This window comes from Mustela nigripes, chromosome 3 (genome assembly GCF_022355385.1).
Source record: "Mustela nigripes isolate SB6536 chromosome 3, MUSNIG.SB6536, whole genome shotgun sequence".
Taxonomy (NCBI): Eukaryota; Metazoa; Chordata; class Mammalia; order Carnivora; family Mustelidae; genus Mustela; species Mustela nigripes.
The window spans coordinates 3,013,163-3,038,737 of record NC_081559.1 but is presented as its reverse complement, the minus strand read 5'-3'; the positions used below and the strand labels follow the sequence as shown (position 1 = coordinate 3,038,737).

General features: G+C 37.9%; 1 protein-coding gene across 8 annotated transcripts in view; it reads left to right on the top strand.

The window, feature by feature from the left end:
- The window catches only part of HIBCH (3-hydroxyisobutyryl-CoA hydrolase), a 142,932-nt gene that overhangs the window by 37,400 nt on the left and 79,957 nt on the right, over positions 1–25,575 (top strand). For all 8 annotated transcript variants that reach the window (XM_059393055.1, XM_059393054.1, XM_059393050.1 and 5 more), the window contains one exon: positions 17,341–17,419. In XM_059393055.1, the coding sequence (XP_059249038.1) occupies positions 17,341–17,419 (79 nt within the window). The remainder of the gene's footprint in view (positions 1–17,340; positions 17,420–25,575) is intronic.

The window sequence follows — 25,575 nt, the reverse complement described above, 5'->3', positions numbered from 1 at the left end:
GCATAGATCTTGCATGTCATTATGGGAAAGGACTCCACTAGCAGGTCTGGTGAGAAAGCAGGATCAGGGGGCAACGTGTACCTCTTGGCTTGTTAATATATACAGAACACGAGTGGATTGTGCTTTCTTTGTCAAGGAAATGTTACCGTGAGGAAAAGACTGAAAAAAAAAAATCCCTGAAAAAATATTGCAGAATAAGAGGAAGGAAAGGAATTGAAATTTGAAGGAACAGCTGCCTTGTGAATGTGCAAGGAACCTGGAGAAAATGAAAATAAAAACAGCATTGGGCATACTGAATAACGGTGAAAAGATACAGCTTGCATGAAATGGGAAAGACTGCCCATGAGGAGACCGTGAGCTCAGAGGAGAGGCACAAGGGAACGCAAGGATGGGTGAGGGGAGTAGCAAGACTGACTTTCCCTCAGGCCAGTAGATTAGAAGGTGAATTTAATATTCTAGATCACGAAGCTATATCTGTGGAGGACAAACTTGAAAAGCACTAACTGTAAAAGGACAAGGATGAAAATGGTAAGAAGAAACATTTTGAGGTAATGAATACAGAAGAAGGATATTAGGAACCCAACAAAAGAATATTTCATGGAAAGTAAATTAAGCACTTGGAATAAAAATAATGACCTCATATAAAGATGACTTTCTTTAATTTAAAAACAACAAAAAACTCTCAAACCTGCACTATATTTAATATATATAATGTATATAATTAAGGGAAACATACTCTTTCAGTGGGCTGAAAAGAGATCCACATTTAGATAAAAGCTGAGGTAAGTTTTTCTAAATTACAAGCTTTAATGGAAAAAAACCTGTAAGTGTTCAGGCCAGGGAGTAGAGGTGAAGGAGTAGTTAGTGAATACAAGTTATATACCAAGGAATGTAAGTCAATTCTGGCTTCAGAGTTTGTTACACTAAGTGCCAGAAGTTAATAGATTGAGAAAGTTGTGAAATAAAGTCGTTAAGACTCAAGAGTTTCCTACCCAACCAAGTTGTCATTTGGTATAATTGTAAAAGAATATTTTCAGAAAGGAAAGGGCTTAGAAAATATGTTGCCTACATACCACTGTTGAAAATATTTCAATCACTACTTGGTCTAGTTGACCAAAAGATAACTCAAGTTTAATAGCACAAGACTAATGTTGATATGAAAGGATGGATGAACTGTCCTTTGTACTATCAATGAGCAGAAATTCCATTTTTCATAGGAGCCTGAGAAGAGTTATGGCTCTATTGTAGTGCATCTGAGTGAATTGGCTGTGCTTTTTTAGCCTCCATGGTATCTTTCAGTTGGTACAGTGGTTGCACACATTCCTATTTATGTTACAGTCAAGAATACTCCAGTTATTTCTAAAGAGAAGACTGTAGTAAAACAGATCAAGATAATGTCTTGAATAGAGGGAGTAAAGGTGATGCTGCTTCTTTCTAGTGGTCTGTTTTCTCTAGTTACTGAGTATGAATGGCCTTCAAAATAAAAATGAAAAAAATATATACTTCATGTTAGCCTTAATGAGAATACCACCAGAGAATTAAGTTTTAGTGCCCTAAGGCAGTGGTTTTCAAGGTGTTATTTTTGCACTAGCAGTATCAGCAACATTTAAAGAGTTTGTTAGAAATACACATTCTGGGGCCCTACCCCAAAGTCAGACTCTAAGGCTGGGACCCAGTGTTCTGTCTTAACAAGCCCTCCAAGTGATTCTGGGTCATGCTAAGTGTGAAAACCATGGCACAAGGCATCCGTTGTATGTCATGAATTAACTTCTCTCATATTTGTCCTGTGTCTCTAGAATGGTACCAGTTACGTACCATCCTTGGGAAAATTGACAAAATAGTCAAGTCATGAGAAATCCCTTAATGAACACGGTTCTTTTATATTACATATTATCAGCCCCTTCCACCCCCCAAAAAACCCAACATCCCGTATGTGTCTAGATCCCATCAGCTCTGCCCAGCAGCAGCTTTGCAAATACTCCATATGTAATTCATTCTTAGAGTGAAATTCTAACCCGTTTGTGACCATCCTAAATACTACTATGATTAGATGAGATTTCTTCCTCCATTGACTTCTGGATTCAATCTGTACTTCAAATTTGGCATTTATACTTTGTTATTATGAAATATGCCCAAATATGTTAGAAGGTCTATAAGGGCAAAGGTTGTCATTGTCCTCTTTTTTTTTTTTTAAACCATCTCAACAACCAGGAATGCACAGTATTTATTTATTTATTTATTATCTTTCCACTTTAAGTAATGGACATATTATGTATCCTTTGAAAATATGAAGTTTACAGACTTGAAGTGAACCAGTTCTTTCTTTTCTTCTTTCTTTGTAGTGGTATTTTGAGTGTATCATGGTTTTAAAGGCTAACTTTTCATGTCTCAATTCAAACTGTGCTTAATCTAAGATTCTCATTGAACTCTTCCTTTTGAAAATATAATACTTTAGGGCCGTCTGGATGGGTCAGTGGTTAAGCCTCTCTGCGTTCAGCTCAGGTCATGATTTCAGGGTCCTGGGATTGAGCCCCGCATTGGGCTCTCTGCTTGGCAGAGAGCCTGCGTCACCCTTTGCCTGCCTCTCTGCCTACTTGTGATCTCTCTCTCTGTCAAATAAATAAAGTAAAAAAAAAAAAAAAGAAAGAAAAGAAAATACGGTGCTTTAAATATTGGCTTTCAATCTTGGCTGTATTTTAGAATCCCTTGGAAGACTTAAAAGTTCTAGTGCCCAGGCTTTACTCCACAGAATTATTAAATCAGGTACTGGAATGGGACCCTGGTGTTTTGAGAACTCTTTGGTGATCCCAGTGTGTAGCTGAGGTTATGAACTGCTGATCTACTAGTGATTCTTAACCAGTGTGTGGGTCAGGATTATCTGTGGACCTTCAAAATCCCCTGGGACATTGTTTTTCACAGGTTAGCTGTATCAGAATCACTTGGGAGGGCTTATTGAAATGCAGACTCCTCCCACCTTCATTCCAGTTTAGTCCCTTTGAAGTGTGGTCCAAGAATTTGCATTTCTAAAACGGTCCCAGATGATGATGCTCTTGATAGTGTGGGTGAGTCATTTTGGGAATCACTACCACAGGTGCTGAGAACATGTAGTGTGTTATTAAAAATACTTTATTTTCAGAATTGTTAGAATTTTAGTGTTATATAAAATGTTTCATATAAATATATCTTTAAATCTTAATACAGAAGTATAGAATAAGAGCAAATATGGCTTAAGGTGTACAAATGGTAATTTTTTATTCTTATCTTGATACTGATCAATAAATTGTTTCTCATAACGTAAGAAAGAATTTTGTTAAGGAAACTTGAACAGTCCAAAAGATGGCACCATAGAGCTTTTTTTTTTTTTTTTCTCTTTTTACTATAGAAAAAGTTTTTTCTATCAAGGACAATAATATTTTTTACCATCTTTTGTTATCTGTCATGAAGAGTAAATAGCACAGTGCATAGTAGATGAGATGGCTAGATTCCATTATGTTTCAGATTTGAACATTTACTCAATATTTTGGTCTTTGGTAAAGTAAAAAAATGAATGTTTCTTTTTAAAATTTTCTTATTTTTATTAATTTTTATTTTTTTCCATAGCCCAGCTACCCTCTCCCTACCCCCCTAACCCCCCAGCAACCCTCAGTTTGTTTTGGAGATTAAGAGTCTTACGGTTTGTCTCCCTCCCCATCCCAGCTTGTGTGCTGCTTCACTTGGTTGATCACGATTCTTTAAGGTTATGTCATTCCAGTGTTTCTGCAAGAGATGAACGATATTTTTGAATAAAAATGCAAAAGAATAGTTTATTCTGTTTTGTAGAAAGATTTTTAATTCCTTTCCCCTTTATTTTTAAATATCTGAATTCATATTTTCTCAAGTTAGTATATGTAGACAAATGATTAAAAACCAGTATTACTTTTAGGTAGATATAGAACAGAACAGTGTTTAAACTTTTACTCCATATGCTTAGTACCACCCATATTTCCCTCTCAACTGAACTCGATTTAAAGAACTTTCAGATTTCTTCTCCTTTTCTCCATTCCTTCGTTTCTCCTCTCCCCACAATGAAATCAGGTTAACTCCCCCAAGCCAACTCAAAACATGGGTGCTGTATGGTATTGTCTCTCTCAAAGTGGTAAGATGCTGCTGGCAAAGGGCTTTGTGACCAAAAGAATGGAAAATTTAAAGTTGTGTTTTTTGGGGGTAAAGATTTTATTTATTTGATAGAGACACAGTGAGAGGGCATACAAGCTGGAGGAGAGGGAGAAGAAGCAAGCGTCCCGCTGAGCAGGGAGCCCGATGTGGGGCTTGATGCGGGGCTTGATCCCAGGACTCCGAGATCATTACTGAGTCAACTGAGCCACCCAGGCACCCTGGAAAATTTAAAGCTTTAAGGCATACTTTAGAAAGGGGTATATTCAAAGTAGTAGAAAAGTGGGCATTGGAGTGGGAATAGTAAGTGTAGACAATACCCCCGTGACTTTGTGGGACACAAGCTAACCACGTGGAAAATTGACTAGCGCTCAGTTACTGAGTCAGATTAAGTTTAATCACTCCTAAATGTCATTGAGATGTCCTTTTTTAATGAGAAGAATTGATAGTCCTCAGAGATTAAATTATATTAAGGTCCTACAAAGGTCTCTGAGGAAATAGTTGCATCTTCAGTTTTAAAAAGTATTCTGTTTAGTGATATTTGATATTTTTGATATTTAGTGATATTTGAATAGACATTTTAAGAAATGATTTTAATTATAAAATGCTGTTTTTTTTGTAATACTCTTTAGTTACTTAAGAACCTGAGCCCTTACAAAAAAAGAGATGCAATGATTTTATTAACTAAAGAAGATTTTTGAAGAAACTTTGAGTTCAGCTTACTTTGGTATACTTTGCCTCACCACCGCCACCATCATTTAATATAGTACTCTTTAATGTGTTTACATTGTATAATGAAAACATGGAGACATGCGTGGGCCATGCCATTTCTTAAATTTATTTATTTATTTTTTTTATGAGAGAGCAAGCATAGGGAGGGGAGGGGCAGAGAAAGAGAGAGAGAACCGTAAGTGGGCTCCATGCCCAGCTCAGAGCCCGACATGGGGCTCAGTCTCATGACCCTGAGATCGTGACCTGAACCAGAATCCAGAGTCGCCTGCTTAACCAGCTGAGCCATCTGGGTGCCCTTTAGGCCTTGCCATTTTTATTAATTTAATTAATTTTTTAAGATTTTTATTTGAGAGAGAGAGTGAGAGCTAGAGAAAGAGAGTGCACACACGTGTGAGTACGCACACACAGGGAGAGAGAGAGAAGCAGACTCTGCTGAGCAGGGAGCCCAATGTGGGGTTTGAGCTCAGGACCCTGGGATCACGATCTGAGCTGAAGGCAGATGCGTAACTGACTGAGCCACCCAGGTACCCCAGGATCATGGGGTCCCAGGACTACATATAGAGTGTGTGTGTGTGTATGTGTGTGTGTATGTATATGTGTATATGCATACATATATATATATACCTATTCACATACACACACACACACACACACACACACACATATTTTCTTTATCCAGTCATCTGTGGGTAGATGTTTTCATAACTGACTGTTGTGGGTGATGCTTCAGTGAGCATGGGAGTATAGATAACTCTTGGAGATAGTGATTTTGGTTTTTTCCGGTATTGTCCGGAAGTGGAATTGCTGGATCACATGGTGGTTCTATTTTAATTTCTCAGCGAATCCCTCCATCCTCTTTTTCACAGTGGCTGTACCAGTTTGCATTCCCACCCATAGTGTACTAGGTTTCCCTTCTCTTCACACCCTTGCTAGTATTTATTATCCCTTGTCTTTTTTTTTTTTTAAGATTTTATTTATTTTTTTGAGAGACAGTGAGAGAGAACACATGCGCAGGAGCGGGGGGAGAGGGAAGTTCACCACTGAGCGGGGAGTCTGATGCAGGACTTGATCCCAGGAGCCTGGGGTCATGACCTGAGCGAAAGCAAATGCTTAACCAAAGGAGCCACTCATGTACCCCCTTGTCTTTTTGATAATAGACATTCTAGCAGGTGTGAGGTGATATTCCAGTGTGGTATTGATTTGCATTTCCCTCATTTTACTGATGTTGAACACCATTTTTGTACTTTTTGGCCATTTTTTGTGTCTTCTTAGGGAAAATGTCTCTTCTGTTTATTTTTTAATCAAATTGTTGGGGTTTTTTTGCTATTGAGTAGGCGTTCCTTGTGTATTTTGGCTATGAAGCCCTTTTTGGATATATGCTTTGCAAATATTTTCTCCTAGTCCATAGGTTTTTTCATTTTGCTCGTGGTTTCCTTTGATTAGAAGAGGCTTTGAGTAATCCACTTGTTCGCTTTGCTTTTGGTGTCACATCTAAAAAATCTTTGCCAAGACCAATATCAAGGAGTTTGCCCATGTTTTCTTCTAGGTGTTTTATGGTTTCAGGTCTTACATTCTTTAATCCATTTTGAGTTGATTTTTTGTGTATGCTGTAAGATGGGGTCCAGTTTCATTTTTTCCTATGTGGCTATCCAGTTTTCCCAGCACCCTTTATTGAAGTAACTGTCCTTTCTCTATTGTATATTCTTGGCTCCTGTGTTGAAAATTAATGGACCATATATATGTGGCTTTATTTCTGGGTTCTCTATTTTCCATTTGATCTGTGTGGCTTGCTTTTTTTTTTTTTTTTTTATGCCAGTGCTGTTATGTTTTGATCACTACAGCTTGTAATATAGTTTGAAATCAGGAAAGGTGATGTCTCCATCATTGTCCTTTCTCAAGTTTGTTTTTGGCTCTTTGGGGTCTTTTGTGGTTCTGTACAAACTTTGTTCTATTTCTGTGAAAAATGCCATTGGAATTTTATTAGGGATTGATTGCAATGTATCTGTAGGTTTCTTTGGATGGTATGGACATTTTCTTTTCTTTTTTTCTAAATGACTAAAAGTTTGTTTTACACATTGAATATACATAAGAAATACAAAAAAAAAAAAATGTACCAAAGAACAGACCCCAAACTAGGGATAGTACAGACATTTTAACAGTATTCTTCCAATCCATGAGCACAGAATATTTTTCCATTTGTTTGTTCCTTTTTCAATTCCTTTCACCCATGTCTTAACAGTTTTCAGTGTATCTTTCAGCTCCTCAGTTAAATTTGTTTCGGGGTATTTTCTTCTTTTTGATGTAATTGTTAATGGGATTGTTTTCTTCTCTTTCTGAAAGTTTGGTGTTAGCATGTAGAAAAAATACAGCTGGTTTTCATGTATGAATTTTGTTTCCTCCAACTTTATAAAATTATTTTATTCTAAAAGTTTGTTTGAGGGGGAAGTCTTTAAAGTTTTCTAAAAGTAGTGTCATGTCATCCCTAAACACAGTTTTATTGCTTCCTTTCCAATTTGGATGCCTTTTATTTATTTTTCTTGCCTAATTGCTTGGGTTAGGACTTTTAGGACTATATTAAGTAAAAAGTGGCAAGGGCAGATATCCTTGTCTTGTTCTCCATCTTAGAGGAAAAGCTTTTAGCTTTTCACTGTGGAGTATAACGTTAGCTTTGGGTTTGTCACGTATGGTCTTTATTATGTTGAGGTACATTCCATCTATACCTAAATTGTTGACGGTTTTTATCATGAAACAATGTTGGATTTGTCATATGTGACTTTTCTGTATCTATTGAAATGATCATATGATTTTTATCTATGGAGATGATCATGTGACTTTTATCCTTCATTTTGTTAATGTGGTATGTCATATTGATTGATTTGCATGTTTTGAACCAGCCTTGCATCTCAGGAATAAACGCCACTGGATCATGGTATGTGATTCTTCTAATGTAATGTTGATTTGAGTTTGCTAGTATTTTGTTGAGGATTTTTGCACTGTTCACCAAGAGTATTGGCCTGTAATTTTTGTTTCTTGTAGCATTCTTGCCTAGTGATAGATACTCATATTGCTAGGTCAGCTTGTGTATGTCAGGGTGACCTCATTTCAGATACATCAATATAACTCACATACAGATTGGGCTCTGTGATTTTTTTTTTTTTTTTTTAAATTCAGTTTAGTTAACATGTATAGTACTAGTTTCAGGGGTAGAATTTGGTGACTCATCAGTTGCATAGAACACCCAGTGCTCATTACATCAAGTGCCTCCTTAATGCCCATCCCCCAGTTACCCCACCTCACTACCCACCTGCCCTCAGCAACCCTCGCTTGTTTCCTGTGGTTAAGAGTCTCTTATGTTTTGCCTCCTTCTCTGTTTTTATCTTTTTTTTTTTCTTCCTTTCCACTCTGTTCATCTGTTTTGTTTCTTAAATTCCAGGTATGAGTGAAATCATATGGCATTTATCTTTCTCCGGCTCTTATTTTACTTAGCATAAGACCCTCTAGTTTCATCCACATAAATGCAAATGGTGAGGTATCATTCTTTTTGATGGCTGAGTACTAGTGCACTGTGTGTGTGTGTGTGTGTGTGTATGTATCCCGTATCTTCTTTATCCATCATCTGTCAATGGATAGTTGGACTCTTTCCACAATTTGGCTGTTGTGGACATTGTTTCTATAAATACTGGGGTGCATGTGCCCCTTAGAACCACTATTTTTATATTCTTTGGGTAAATACCTAGTTGTCTCTGTGATTCTCATTTGTCCTTTGCAGTTTTATGGTAGAAGCTGCCAGTTGCAAGTGTGATGAAAGTAGACTTGAAGTTATACGCAAAGGTAAAGGGTTACCATCAGGACTAAAGAAAGGTGCTGCAGTGCATTTGCCCTGGGAAGTAAAAATAAAAAGAACTATATTGACAGGTGAACTTCTCTGCAGAGAAAGCAATAAAATTATACTAAAAGTGGAAGAATAATTAGAAAAGAGAATATGAAATAGTAGTAAGACTGCAGGGGCTGTGCAAGGAAGAATTAGGAAATTTCCCTTGGATATTACTAAGTGTGTAGAATATGTGCTTATATTTATTCATTTTTATCTGTATTCACTGTTGACTTTCTCCAAGTGTAGATGATTATATTCTTTTTCTTGCTAGAGAGGAGTAGAGTCTTCTTCTCTCCTTTGGTACTCTATGATTTCCTTCTGCCTTATTAGGGGAGAGTTAGGCTGGCTTTTAGCTGCACAATTTCTGATCATATATCATATATATATATTTTTTTATGTGATATGTATGTTATATTGGACACATGTATGGGTATAATTATAAATAGGCATATATTGGGGGATGTGCTCATTGAGGTAAAAAACCTTGAGTGTCAATCTAGGAGGTGTGTATTTTTAGGTTATTTCAAATGTATGCTTTAAGTATGACATACTAGAATTTTTCTATTTCCTGGATTTAAAAAAATTGAAACATAATTGACCTATAATATTGTATTAGTTTTAGGTATGTAACATAATTATTTGGTATGTGTATAAACTGCAAGATGATTACCACAGTAAGTTAACATCCATCACCACACATGGTTAACAATCATCTTTTTTTCCTTGTGATGAGAGCTTTTAAGATTTACTCTTTTAACAACTTCCAAGTGTCCTCCTGGTTTTTTTATTAAAAACTATACCTGAAGAATGGTAGACCATTAACATGTAAATATTTATACTTCAGTTATTTGTTTCTACTGAATATCCTTTTCATCCAAATATAATGTGAAATATGCATCAAAAGCAGGAGGGAAATTTTCATTTTGTGCTGATCTCTGCAGTCTATTAAAATACATTAACATTATATAATCAGTATATTAGTATCATGAATATGCAGTACTAGCCTATTAATGTTAATGGGAGAAGCACAATAAAGTCTTTGTTTTTACTGTGGAGCCTGCTGATCAGACTGCAGATCTAAGGCATGTGGACCCAGAGATACATTATGAAAGTCATCTTATAGTCATGATACTAACTTTCATATTGTAATGAAATTATGATGGAAACCTATTTAAATTTCTAACAAAAATGTGTACCTATTTCAAAGCTCTGTTTATAATCCTGAGTGATGATGAGAGACGACTCTCCCATACTCTGATACTGTGATGCAGTGTTCGTTCTGGGTAGGAGCTTCCTCATTGTTCCTGACGAGAATTTAAACCCATGACCCTTTGTGTGAGCCTTAGTCACATCACCCCATTGTGTGACTTTCTGAGTGAGTTGCTTTCATAACGGTGGGTGTTGGCTTTGTTTACTTTGTAACATTTATTTTTAATTAAAAACTTTTTGTGAAGCAGCTTCAAATTTTACAGGAAATATGCACTAATAATACAGAGAATTTCTACATAGTCTCCATATTTCCTGTGATTTCTACATTTGTTTTATCATTCTTTCTTCTCTCCTACCTCTATGTCTTCATAGAGGTTAAAATTTCATTTTAACCATTTGAGAGAAAGTTGAAGACGTGATAACTGTTGTTAAATTGTTCAGTAGGTATTGTCTAAGAATAAGGACACCAAAATCAAGAAATTTAACAGTGACCCAGTACTGTTCTCTGGAACATTTCTTTTTCAAGCACCTACCTAATTTAATTGTTCTACATATGTCCTTGTTTGTTTACTGGGGGGTTAATCTTGCCATTAATATAAATTATGGAGTTGTTGACTTTATCTTAAGTTAACTTTACATATCCTTGTAATTATCAGAGCACCTGTGTGGCTCAGTTGCTTAAGCATCTGACTCTTGATTTTGGGTGAGGTCATGATCTCAGGGTCATGGCATCAAGCTTGTCCACGTGCTTAGTGGGGAGTCTGCTTAAGATTCTCTCCCTCTCCCTCTGCCTGCCACCCCTACCTGCCCGAGCTCTTGTGCATAGCAGCACGTGCGTGAACACTCTCTCTCTCTGTCTCTAAAATAAACAAGTAAAGCTTTTAAAAAATCTTTATCCATTTTTTAAAAATGTTGCTTTTTGTTTCAAATAGTATATTATCTGGAAATACAGAAATGATGCTTATTTCTAACGGCTAACATAATTTTGAAGGATTTAACTGTGCTTTTAATTATAAGGTCTTTTTTAAAGCCTTAAATAGAGCTGTGCCAGCCTTTTCCCTTTACTGAACAGTCTAAAAATTCATCTATGTCTGTTAATTAAAAAGCAGTCTTAGGGGTGCCTGCGTGGCTCAGATGGTAAAGCATCTGCCTTCGGCTCAGGTCATGATCCCAGGGTCCTGGGATTGAGCCCTGCTTCTCTTCTCTCTCTCTCTGTCTACTGCTCCCCCTGCTTGTGCTTTCTTGCTCTGTCAAATAAATAAACAAAATCTTTAAAAAAAAAAAAAGTTTTAGATTGCCTAAATTTTGCCTTCTTTTTTTTTTTTTAAGATTTTTATTTATTTGACAGAGAGAGATTATGAGTGGTCAGAGAAACAGGCAGAGAGAGAGAGGGAAGCAGGCTCCCCGCTGAGAAGAGAGCCCTATGCGGGGCTCCATCTCAGGACCCTGGGATCATGACCTGAGCTGAAGGCAGAGGCTTTAACCCACTGTGCCCCAGGATTACTTCAAATAGTATATAAATGCACCATAAACAAAAATAACAAATTAGACTTCAAAATTAAGAACTTTGCATTCCAAGACATCACTAAGAGTGAAAAGGCAAACCACAGACTGAAAAATAAGTCTTGGAATGCAGGTATCTGACAAAGGAATCCTGTTTAGAATGTAAAAAGAACTTCTGTAGTCCATACAAAAATCCAGTGCAAAAATGAACAGTGGACCAGAGTAGATATAGCATTAGGGATACCCAGATAACAAATAGAACAAACATTCAACTGCATTAGTCAAGGAAGTGGAAATTAAAATCACAATGAAATACTAATATATACTCATTTAAATGGCTAAGATTATGAAAGACAAATTCATGTATTTTTGAGGATGGGGAATAACAGACTCATATAATGCTGGTGGAGTAGAAAATTGGTACTACTGCTTTGGAAGAGTGCCATTTAAAAAAATCTATTTATGTATTTTTAAAAATATTTTTTATTATTTTTCTTAACATATAATGTATTATTTGCTTCAGGGGTACAGGTCTGTGAATCATCAGGCTTACAGACTTCACAGCACTCATCGTAGCACACATCCTCCCCAGTGTCCATAACCCCACCCCCCTCTCCCTAGCCTCCTTCCCCTGGCAAACCTCAGTTTGTTTTGTGAGATTAAGAATCTCTTATGGTTTGTCTCCCTCCCAATCCCATCTTGTGGAAAATTGTTATTTTTAAAAGTTAATTGAATTTGTTCCTTTGACCCAGTAGTTTTACTCCCTGGTATGTACCCAAACAAAATATGTGCACTTACACACCAAAAGACATGCATGAGAATGGTCACTGAATCATTATTTGCAGCAGCTCAAAGCCAGAAAACCTAACTTGCTACTTAGAGTAGAATAGATCAATAAGCTGTTTATTCGTCCAAAGGAATGCTGTGCAGTGAAAAGTAATGGCTGCACACATGAATGAATCTCACACAGAGCTGACTGAAAGACAAATACTATGTGCTCCGTGATTCTAATTATATCGAGATAAAATCAGAAAGCATAAATCTTATTTTGTTGGAAGCCAGGGTAGTGGTTGCCTGAAGGATGGAGGGAGTAATGACTGACAGGGTACATGAAATGATTTCTGATCATTTTTCTTTACATTCTGGCTACATGGATGTGTTAACTTTGGGGTAATTCATTGGACCTGTATACTTACCATTTGTTACTATTTGTGTATTTTTGAATGTGTATTATATGTCAAGAAATTTTTTTTTAAAAGCAGAGAGAGTCAACTATCATATGGTTTCACTTATTTGTGGAGCATAACAAATAGCATGGAGGACATGGGGAGATGGAGAGGAGAAGGGAGTTGGGGTAAATTGGAAGGGGAGGTGAATCATGAGAGACTATGGACTCTGAAAAACAATCTGAGGGTTTTGAAGGGGCGGGGGGTGGGAGGTCGGGGTACCAGGTGGTGGGTATTATAGAGGGCACGGATTGCATGGAGCACTGGGTGTGGTGAAAAAATAATGAATACTGTTTTTCTGAAAATAAAGAAATTAATTTAATTAAAAAAGAAAAATGAGTGTGGCTGACCTGAGTGCAAGTGAGGAAAGTAGAGAATTGTAAATTCCAAGATCGGGGAGCTAGAAAGGGCCCAGGCCATGGCCTTATCAGCCAAGAAGAGGAATTTTGGTAATATTGTAATGGGAAGTTACTGGAGAATTTTGGGCAGGAGAAAACCTTAACCAATATACACTTAATAATCTTACTTGGCTGCTGTGTAGAGAATAGACTGTGGCAAGAGCGCCAGGCCCAGGCAGAAGATCCTAGTGACTTCAGCTAGGGTCGTGACAGTGGAGATGGGAACCGTGGACCGATCCAAAGTATATTTTGGGGTCAAAGCTATAAAGACCAGTTCATAGGTTAGATTAAGAAATTAGAAAGAGGATGATGCTGAGGTTTTTTGCCTGAGAAGCTGGGTGAATGGTGGTGGTATTTACTGAGGGAGTAGCACATTTAAGGAGGTATCAAGAGATTTACTTCTGATGTCTGAACATTGAGAAAAATACTAGATGTTTAAGTGGAGACATTAAGTAGGCAGCTAGATGTAAAATTCTAGAGAAATCAGGATGGCGAAATGATTTAAATCTTTAATGTTATGGTGCTTGAGTTCCTGGGCTCTTGGAAGGCATCACGCGGGAAGAGAATCCGGAGTGACCCGAGTGCAGGTGAATGCAGTAGAGGGATGACCCTGATCACTGGTGGGGGCAGGTCGCATCTGTGTGTCAGGGAGAAGAGAAAGAGCAACTCCTGCAACGGAAGGAAGACCAGGCGAGTAGGTGTCTCAGTCACGTGTTTCCTGAAGTGGGGACGAGGCAGCTCCGCCGCATGCATGCTGTGAGATGCCCAGTTCGATGAGCGGAGGTTCGAGTAGTGGGTTCGGCGGGATGCAGGGGGAGAGTGTTTGAGGAGAGTTAGGAATTAGAATGACATCTTACATTTGGGGAACGAGTCTGCACAGCGTGACCATTGATAGAATAAAATTGAAGACTTTGAAGGCTTTTTCATCTAGCAAAGGGTACCAGCTCAGATTAATGGTTAAAAAGTGTGTAACAGTAAATTTTGAAAGTTCCAAGGGGGACTTATTGTAAACAATCTATAGTGGGTTCTTTTATATAAGATGCAAAAATTAGCTCTGAATCTGCCACAGAGTTCCTACATCCTTTTCAGTGCTGATCAGCATTTATATTCTTAGTACCTCCAAGTTCAGTGGCTAGCATTTTTTCCAGCCTTCTTCGTAATTAAAAGGTCTTTAAAATTGGCTCTTAATGGTACTTGTGTCAAGTATCTCTTATTCTGAAAGCTCATTAATAAGTCCTTCCTAAAATCTTGGAGTCTTTGATTTCGCTCATTTTATCAGTATGGGTGAAACAAAGTGTATTATGTAATACAAGATAACTGAATCTGTAGTTTCTACATCAAAAAATACGGGGCTCGTAAGTTTCTTTGTCTTTTGATTTCAGGAGGTAGATAAAGCTGGGCTGTTAAATGGTTCTCTTGCCAGACAAGGAATCTTTGAGAAGATGTGATGGAGGGACTGGTCTGGATGAGCAGTGTTAGCAGGAGAAGGCATACGGGCAGCTTATCTTGTGTGATGCTGGAGCATGACAGGATGTAGATTGGGTTCTAACTGAAAACGTAGCAAGAGACTTTAATAACTGAAAAGAGCATGAACTTAAACAGACCCAGGAAAGAGAACGGAGCAGTTGTCAGGTGCAGAGGTGACATGGGAATCCCCAGACCAAAATCAGTGGCATTGCTAGACATCAGAAAACTGAACTAAGAGCTGTGTCTGCTGCTTTCTATAGGTTTGCTTTGTCCTCAGTGCCGTGTGCACTGGATGCCGCCTTCTCGGTTTATTCGCCGTCACCACGGGTAACTGCTGCTCTAGCTTGGCGGTCACGTCTTTTTCAGTTCAGATTTCAAATGAGTTCTAAGCATTGGCTGTCGTCAACTCACAGCAGCCCACCGTGTTTTAGTTTAAATACCTTAGAGTGAGAACCTTGCCTAGTGCACTTTTCATCCTCTCCCTTTGTTCCCTGTGCCTTACAGTTCCGGTTTGCCTCGGTTAGCCTGGATCGGCTGCCCTTGGGTGCCCATCCCTAGCTCAGCCACTGCTCAGGGAAGGGCGAAGTCTTTGGGTATATATAGGGCAATGATAAGGCAGACAGTGGCCTTCTCTCGTACGTCTTCCTCACTTTAAAATTATATGATTAATTGAAACTATAAAGGCTTGACCTTTTGGAGGAAGGGCAGAAAGGCCCTGTGGTTAGTGGAATAAGCACACGTATGGGAGGTGAAGTCCGAGGTAGGCTGGCCATACTGCGTAGAGCCTTGCAGGCCATGCGCAGTTTCGGGTGTGTTTGTGTGTGTCCACATTTGTTCGGATATGTATTAGAGATTCATAGGGAAAAATCTGAAGGGTTACGTAACAAATTAGTAATAACTGTTTCTCTGGAAAGAGAGAGGAGGCTAGGATTAGGGTTGTGGTCAGATTTTACCTTTGTATGTAAATATTTGGTAATGGGGGAGATAGCCATCGTTGTTTGTGGAATTCAGAGTTAATTAAATAGGTGGGTGGCAATGACCAGAGGAGGTTTGAAGCAGGGTCAGTTCATGAGGCCTGAAGCTGTGCAGCCCCAGGGAGGCAGTTCTGAGCTCTAGGATTCCAAAGAAGAAAGTTGGAGAACTGGGGATCCATTCTAGCTCTTAAGTTCTTAGCAGGATATTCCTGAGCATTAATAACTTGGAGCTACAATGTGATAAACTAAAAGTGGAGAGAATATGAACCAAGGACTTCCAAAATCATAAAGCAATCCTAAAACTAGTAGTGCTTTCTTCATTAAAATTCGTAAGATTTCCTAATCTTGAAGTATATACAGTTGAATTGGGCTCAGCATTGTCAGTTGTCTGTGTCATCATAGAACTCCTATGACATGATATTTGCCTGTACGAAGACTATCAAACATTGTGGATTTAACTTATAAGTGTTAACACTAAGAGATGTAGGTAGTGGCTGAAGAATTTTATTCACTTTCTTGTTTATTTACATGGTCTTCTAAAATTTAAGCTTAGTGCATATAACATGTAAAATTTATAAGAAATGTGTGTGTGTGTTAGTGTTTCTTAAGAGGTTTTAAAGTTTCAAGAAGGTTTATATTTTTATTATTCTTAAAGATTTTATTTTTAAGTGATCTCTAGATTTTTATAAGTAATTTTTATAAGTTTATAAAATTTATAAGAACTTTGTATGTGTTTTTGTGACATAAGAGGGTTTTAAAGTTTCAAGAACCCTTAAGTAATCTCTACACCCAACGTGGGAAAAGTTTCAAGAACTTTTAAATGGCTGAACTGAGTATGAAAACACTTGAAAGAGTTGATGAAATTGTGATGAAAGATTAAAAGAACCAGATAGAAATGAGGCCCGTCTATTTAATGCTTAGAGACCTCTGAAGTGCCTGATATCGCTCTGAACACTTTATATGTTTTAACTCATTTAATGCTATGCTGACGAAGACTGTACTGGTTAAACAGGAACAAGAATGAGAACAGCTACAGTAGTCTAACAGAAGTTCTGAGTAAGGAGAAAAGAATGTGATACAGGGACAGCTTTCGTAGTGTGAGCACTGGTGTTAACTGGGTACTTGGTCCTCACGGGTATACTCTTACTCATTTTACTCAACTGTGTTTTTTTCAAATATGTTTATTCAAAGCTTGCTGTTAAGTTTTCCCTTTTCAGTGACATTTAACAAAGTAGAGATAGACTTCCAGCCAAATCTTATCTTTTAAAACTTGAGTTTCATAATCAGTTTTTAAGAGGTTGGACATTTGACCCTGGTAAATGTTGTATCTGAGAAAAATGATGTTACTAATGTTGGGAACTATGTAATAAATGATGAAACATGTGAATATGTGTGTTAATATGCTAGTCGAGACCACTGAAATTAGGTAGAATAGCTTGGTTGTGCTCTTTTGATGACAGGTTCCACCGGTGACAAGAGTCAGCGGTTCTGGGAACAGTCACTGTTCTGTCATGCCGTACTGGATTTGAAGTAGAGGGAAGGGGGAAGAGGATACTAAGCAAGACATGAAATGCTGATTGAAGACATCTTAGCTAAAACAGTATTCCAGATACCGGCAACACCCATATATTTTTTGTCCAGCGCTCCTAAGTTATGTACTTTAGGGTTTTTCTCCAGTGTATCTCCTAAAAGAAATTCTTGTAGAATATACAGATAGTTTACGTGGTTTAAAATGTTTGTGTGTGTATGAGTTTGCATATACTTTTTACAGTATCTTTAAACAACTTTTTGCCTTATTTTCCTAGGGAGTTGGTCTCTCAGTTCATGGGCAATTCCGAGTGGCTACTGAAAAGTCTCTTTTTGCGATGCCAGAAACAGCAATAGGTAAAACCCCCAATTTTTCATAATTACTTTTAGAATTATCTTTGGATGCATTTCAGATTACACTGTTGTTAAAGGAATTGATGGAATCTTACTGAGATATAGCAATGAAAGAATCCTTAAAAAGAAATTAGGAAGATACCTGAAAGTTATATTAACTTAGTAGTCATATCCAAAAACACAAAAGAAAAGAATATTTAACTGGCAACACTAACGCACTGGTTGTTAGGAGAAAATGGTCTTGTTTTCAGATCTACAATCCATTTTGATTTTTTTTTTTGAGAGAAAGAGTGTGTCAGAGGTGCGGAGGTGGTGGGGCAGAGGGAGAGAGAATCCCAAGCAGGCTCCACGCTCAGCTCGATCTCTCATCCCTGAGACCATGACCTGAGCAAAATCAGTAGTTGGACACTTAACCAACTGAGCCACCCAGGTGCCCCCATTTTGAAATTTTTGTTCATGCTGTGAAATATGGATCAAAGATATAGATCAATTTTTATGATTCTGCACATAGAGATACAGGCATTCACACACTACATTTTGAAAAAGCTGTTGGCTTTTGTACCTTGGTATACGTTATATTGGTGCCAACACAACAGTGTTGATTACTGTTGCTTAATAGTAGAAATCAGGTAGTGATAATTCTCCCATTTTGTTGTTTCCCACAAGTTATATTAGCTATAAAGATCCTTTGTATTTCAATATGAATTTCTGAGTCAGTTTGTCAATTTCAACTTAAAAAGTCTGCTAGGATTCGATTAGGATTGTCTAAAATTTAAGGAGAATTGACAACAATATAGAATCTTCGACCTGAGAGCAAGGTATATCTCCCATTTATTTAGGTCTTCTTTAATATCTCTAAGCCAAGTTTTGTAGTTTATAGGTCTTACATGCCCTTTGTCAGATTTTTCCTTATCTATTTCATATTGTTTGTTACTATTTTAAAAATTCATTTCTGACTTTTAGTTACAAGTATAGAGAAATACCACTTATTTTTTTTAATGAAGCATAATTGACATACAGTATCTTAGTTTAAGGTGTACATCATAGTGATTCTATACTTTTATACATCACAGAATGATTCCCACAAGAAGTCTAGAGCCAACTGTCACCATACAAAGTTATTATATTGTTGACTATATTTCCTACACTATAGATTTTATCTCCATGACTTACTTATTTTGTAAGTGAAAGTTTGTACTGCTTAATCTCCTTCATCTGTTTTGCTGCCCTCAATCAATCCCCATTGTGTTATCCGAAAGTTTGTTTCCTGTATTTCTGTTTTGTTTTGTTTTTTAGATTCTACACATAAATGAAATCACATGGTATTTGTCCTTCTCTGATTTATTTCACTTAGCATAATACCTCTAGCTCTATCCATACTGTTACAAATGGCAAGAGTTCATTCCTTTTTTTGTGGCAAAGTAATATTCCATTGTATGTGCATGTGTACCACATCTTTTTTATCCCTTCTTCTGTTGATGGACACTTCGGTTGCTTCCATGTCTGGGCTAATGCTGCAGTGAACATAGCAGCAAATGTATTTCCCTGAATTGGTATTTTTATATTTTTTCTGATATATACCCAGAAGCGGAATAGCTGGATTATGTGGTAGTTCTGTTTTTAATTTTTTGAGGAACCCCAGTACTTTCCACAGTGGCCGCACCAATTTCTATTCCCACCAGCAGTACATGAGGGTTTCCTTTTGTCCACATCCTTACCAACAGTAGTTTTTGGCTTTTTTGAGGATAGCCAATCTGACAGGTGTGAGGTGGTATCTCGTTGTGGTTTTCCTATAAAATTTTATTTCACTTTTTAAATTAAGTTTTTATTTTAATTCTAATAAAGTTAACGTACAATGTTATATTAGTTTCAGGTGTATCATATATTGATTTAATACTTCCATACATCACCCAGTATTTCAGTACTCAGCAAAAGTAGTCTCCTAAGTCCATCCCCAAAACCCACCAATTATTTTATCCATCCCCTATCCACCTCCTCTCTGGTAACCACCAGTTTATTCTCTGTAGTTGAGTCTGTTTCTTGGTTTCTCTCTCTCACTCTCTCTCACTCTCTCTCTTTTTCCTTTGCCCATTTGTTTTTTAAACTCTACATATGAGAGAGAACATATGGTGCTTGTCTTTCTGTGACTCACTTATTTTGCTTAGCGTTATACTCTCTAGCTCCATCCATGTCATTACAAATGGCAAGGTTTCATTCTTTTTTATGGCTGAATATTCCTCTGTGTGTGTGTGTGTGTGTGTGTGTGTGTGTGTGAGTGAGATCTCTCTATCCAATCGTTCATCTATCAATGGACATTTGGGCTGCTTCCACTATTTGACTGTTGTAAATAATGCTGCTATAAACATAGGGGTACATATATCCCATCAAATTAGTGTTTTTGTATTTTGGGGGGTAAATACCCAATAGTACAAATACTGGATTATAGGATAATTCTATTTTTAACTTTTTGAGGAACCCCCATACTGTTTTCCACAGTGGCTGTACCAGTTTGCATTCCCACCAACAGTGCAAGACGGTTCCCCTTTCTCCACATCCTTGCCAACGCTGGTTTCTTGTATTTTTGATTTTAACCATTCTGTGGGGTGGCATCTCATTGTAGTTTTGATTTGTATTTCCCTGATGATGAGTGATGTCGAGCATCTTTTCATGTGTCTGTTGGCCACCTGGATGTCTTTGGAGAAATGTCTGTTCATGTCTTCCCATTTTTAATTGGATTATTTGTTTTTTTGGGGTGTTGAGTTGTATAAGTTCTTCATATATTTTGGGTACTAATCCCTCATCATATATGTCATTTGCAAATACCCTTTCTCATTCAGTAGGTTGCCTATTAGTTTTGTTGATTATTTAAATGCCTTCTCCCACTTAGGAGGTTTCTTTCAGTTTTGTTGTTTCCTTCACTGTGCAGAAGCTTTTTATTTTGATGTAGTTCCAATAGTTTAATTTTTGCTTTTATTTCCCCTGCCTCAGGAGATATATCTAGAACAATGTTGTTATGGCTGATGTCAGAGAAATTACTGCCTATGCTCTCTTGTAGGATTTTTATGGTTTCAGGTCTCACATTTAGGTCCTTAATCCATTTTGTGTGTGGTGTAAGAAAGTGGTCCTGTTTTGCTCTTTTGTGTGTTGTCGTCCAGTTTTCCTAATGCCACTTATTAAAGAGACTGTCTTTTCCCCATTGTATTTTTTCCTTCATTCTTGTAGATAAATTGACCATTTATGTGTGGTTTTATTTCTGAGCTCTCTATTCTATTGCATTGATCTATGTGTCTGTTGTTGTGTGAGTACCATACTGTTTTAATTTGTATAGTTTTTTAGTACAGTTTGAAATCAAGGAGCATGATACAACTTGTTGAATTATATGGATGTTGAATTATATGATACAATTATCTTACGGAGTTTCCCTCTTATGTGACTTTGTCTTTCTCTTGCTGCTTTTAAAGTTCTTTATTTTTAAGGTTTGTTACTTTTAATTATTATGTCTTGGTGTGGGTCTCTTTGGGTTCATCTTGTTTGGGACTTTCTTTGATTCTAGGACCTGGATGTCTGTTTCCTTTCCTGGGTTAGGCAAGTTTTTGGCCATTATTTCCTCAAATAAGTTTTCTGCCCCTTTCTCTTCTCCTAGGGCCCCTATAATGTAAATAATACGTACACTTGATGTTTTCATCTCTAAAGCTCCCCTCAATTTTTTAAAATTATTTTTTCTTTTTGTTCTGATTAGGTAATTTCTACTATTCTGTCTGCCAAATGCAGATTTGTCCTTCTGTATCATTTCTGTTATTTTTCACCTCTGGTTCTTGTATTTTCTCTTTGTTGAATTTCCTTCCTTCTTAAGTGCAGTGAGCATCTTTACCACTAATACTTGGAAATCTTTATCAGGTGCTTTACCTGATAAATTACTTACCTCTGTTTCCTTAAGGTTTCCCCCACTCCAGGGTTTTTTCTTCTTTGTTTGGAACATCTTCCTCGGTCTCCTCATTTTGTTTGACTTTCTGTGTTTGTTTCTGTGCATCAGAACAGCTACCTACCTCTCTCAGTCTTGAAGGCGTGACCTTGAGCAGGAGCATCCTCTGTGTAGACTGGTAAACCTGGCAGCATTGGCTAGTTGGAGCTGGAGTAGGGCTGGGCTAAGAGTATGCTGCTCTGGGGTTACCTTGACAGGACACCTGCGGCTGGGGTGGGTATCTTTAGCAGACAGCTAGAATGTGTGTGGGCTAGGGATCTGAGACTTGCTAGGGCAGTCCTAGTAGGTTGGCAAGAGTGCCCAGACCCTACTCCTGTCTGCACTGTGAAGGTGGATTGGTGGGGGGGGGGGGGGGGGGGGTGGAATGTAAAATATGGTGCTTGTTGACACCTCTGACCCCAGAGAGTTCCAGCCTGAGAGTCCCTGCCCATTTGTAGGGTTAGTAAGTAGATTTTCATCACTTACATTCTAATTGCTCTTTAAACAGCTGTGTTTGTTTCATTTTTTTTTTCTTCCACTGTGGGTGAGCTTGTGCAGGGGCCCTCACTGATGTCCCTCCTTACCATAAGGCATTACATTGGGTATGGTTTCCTGTGGTTACTGTCTGTATCTCCGTCTCTCCTGCTGTTGTATATGTGGTTCCCCCATAAATTTTTTTGTGCAGAAGCTGTTCAGTTAGTTCATTTTCAATAGGAATTGCTCTACATGTAGATGTAGATTTACTGTGTCTGTGGAAGAAGGTGAATTCAGGATCTTCCTAAGCTACCATCTTGGACTGCCACCTGAAGTACAATTGATTGTGTATTGACTTTGTGGCCTACAAACTTCCTAACTCATTTATTAGCTCTGGTAGATTTTTTTGTAGATTGTATTATATTTTTTATAAAAATGATTACATCATTTGCAAATAAAGTCACTTTTACATTTTCCTTTCCAATCTGGATACTCTTTATTTTCCTTGCCTTAATACCCTGGGTAGAACTCCCATTACAATGGTGAACAGAGGTGACTGTGGGCATTCTTGTCTTCTTCTTGATCTTAGGGAAAACATTCAGTCCTTCAAATAAGTGGGAAGTTAAGTGTAAGTTTTTCGTAGGTACACTTTATCAGGATGAAGATGTTTTCTTCTATTCCGAAATTGCTGAGGGTTTTTATTAGGAATGGATTTTGAATCTAAAAATCCAAAACTTTCTGCATCAGTTGGTTTTCTTTTTTAGTTAATGGTGAATTTCTTTGACTGATTTTTCAACATTAAACTAGCCTTGCATTCCAGGGATAAATCTCACTCAGGTATGAGGTGTTATATTTTTTATATGTTGTTAGGTTTGAGATACTCAAATTTTATTTGGAATTTTTGCATCTGTGTTCATGAAAGACATTGGTTTGTGGTTTTCTTATAATGTCCTTGCTTCCTTCTGGTATGGGGGTAATGCTAGCATCATTTTCTGGAGGAATATCTAGAATTGGTATAATTTTTTTTGTGTTTGGTAGAATTCATCAGTGAAGCCATCTAGATCTGAAATTTTCTTTGGCAGAAGGTTTTCAACCATAAATTCAAAGTTCTTAATATATGTAGGGCTATTCAAATTATCTATTTCTTGTACAAACTTAGGTAAGGTTCATCTTTTAAGAAATTTGTCCAATTTATTAGCATAATGTTTTTCATAAAGTGAAAACTTTTGTGGGGGACATACCTCAGTCCATAAAAGGGATTTTTCAGCATATAGATCAGCAAGCCACAGTGCTAAGGAACTGTGTGTGTAGGAATGGCCTAAGATCAAGGCTAGGCATAGTAGCATGTAGAGGTCAGGCAAAGGAAGTAGATCCAGCAAGGGGGAATGGAAAGAAGCAGCCATTGAGACAGGGGCAAAAAGAGAGAATGTAGTTCCCAGAACAGAGGTACGTATTTCAGGACAGAATGTGTTTTCACTTGGGCAGAGGGCTACTGAGGCTGTAGGGCAGGTAGTATATAGTGTAGAATGCGTGTAGAGTGTACAACGTTGGGGGAACTGAAAGAAGAACAGAGTGGCTGGAATGTGGTAAAGGAGTAGTAAGAGATCTACTTGAGAAAGTGGTTGGGGGCCTTGAAGACTCTGATAAAGTATTGGTTTTAATCTAAGAAAAATAGTTATGGAAGAGTTTTAAGCAGTAGAAGGCAAAACTCTTACGAAGATCTGTTTTATTAAAAAGATCACTCTGGCTAGTGTATGGAGAAATTTTAGGAGAAGGAATCAGTAGGTCATAATCACTGGGGCATGTTAAAAGGGTAGTATGAGAAGGTGTCAAAACTGGATGGTTGTGCACTTTTTGAGGTAAGTGATACTAGAAAAGAGATGATAGGAAGTAATGAATTCAAATTTAGAACTATCTTGTTTGAGGTGCTATGAGATATGTACAGTAGAATGCTGCTAATTTTTTCAAGTCTAGGAATGTTTTGGCAAGTAGAACTGGAAAGAATTTGGGTGCTTGTATTTTTATCTCAATTTCATTAAATGAAGCAATCTTAGAATAGATATCTGGATTATAAAACTAGAGGATCACAGTTGTTTAAGGACCTCTTAAGTACAAAGAAGTCGTATACTGGCATGTATTTGCATATATGCTATTTTGGTTGTTACCAGTAGAAGGAATAAGGGAATTTAAAAAAAAGAAAAGGTGGCTAAGAAAAGAGTAAATGCAAGTGATTTTATTAAGTATAAACATTCTTGGTGTAGGACTAAAGATTATTGCATCACTTTAAATATCTTGAATGCTAGGGAGGAGTAGATATGGCGGAGGAGTAGCAGACTGAGATGACATCAGGTAGCAGGAGATCAGCTAGATAGTTTATCAGACCATTTCGAACACCTACAAATCCAACAGGGGGTCGATGAGAAGAAGAGCAGCAATTCTAGAAATAGAAAATCGACCACTTTCTGAAAGGTAGGACTTGTGGAGAATGTGAATCCAAAGCAATGGGAAGATAGACCACGGCGGGGTGGGGGTGGGGGGCTGGCTCCCAGCAAGTGGCGGACCAACGGAGCACAAAATCAGGACTTTTTAAAAGTCTGCTCCATAGAGGGACATCATTCCAGAGGCTAAGCGGGAGTGGAGCCCTAGTGGGAACAGTGTGGTCTCAGGTCCCACAAAGTCACCAGAGGATTGGGGGTGTCTGAGTGCCGCAGAGCTCACAGGTATTAGAGCAGGGAAGCCGGCTACAGATATGGAGCCCAGGAGTGAGCTCTCAGCTCGGGGTTACCTTAAACTGTAATCCATGGCACAGTGAGGCCTCTGCTCCTTGAGCAGGGCTCCCACAAGTGCAGATACGGGGAGACCTTCCAGGACGAGCAGCAGTGATCTGCTGGGTTTGGAGACTTCAGGCGGGGCTGTGTGCCAGAGACAAGAGACGATTGCTCACAGGCTGGGTGAGCTCAGCGCATGGCTGGAGACCAGGGAGACAGGAGTGATTGAGAGCTTTTCTCTGCAGAGTGGGGCCCTGAGCTTTTGGCTCCTCTGGGCCAGAGAGTGGGAGACCACCTTTTCATTCCCATCACCTAGAATTCTACAGAAAGCGGAAAGCGTTCAGGGAACAAAAGCTCCCGAGAGCGAACCTGAGCAGATTACTTAGCCTGGCCCCTGACAAGGTGGTGCAATTCTGCCTCTCGGGCAAAGATACTTGAGAATCACTACAACAGTCCTCTCCCCCAGAAGATCAGCAAGAAATCCAGCCAAGACCAAGCTCGCTTATCAAGGAAAACAGTGGAATTCTAGAGGAGGAGAAAGCAAAGCATGGAATTCATGGCTTTCTCCCCATTATTCTTTAGTCTTGCAAAGTTAATTAATTTTTTAAAATTTTATTTTTTTCTTATGCTAATTTTTTTAAACTTTTACTCTTTCCGCTTTTAATGTTTTTAAACTAGTTTATCTTAACAGTAGCTTTCATAAAAAATAAAAATCTTTTTGAACCTTCATTATTATAGTCATAGTTTATCCTTCATGTATCTAACTTTACTTTTTGTATACACATAGAGTTTTTTCCTTCTAAAAATTTTTGGGATACAACTTCTTCTAATAGATCAAAATATACCCTAAATCTAGCACAGGACTTTGTTCTAGTCTTTAGCCTGAGAAAATTCTCTCCACTTTCTTTTTCTTTCTTTTCCCAACCAACTTATCAACTCCTTTTTTAGAATTTTAA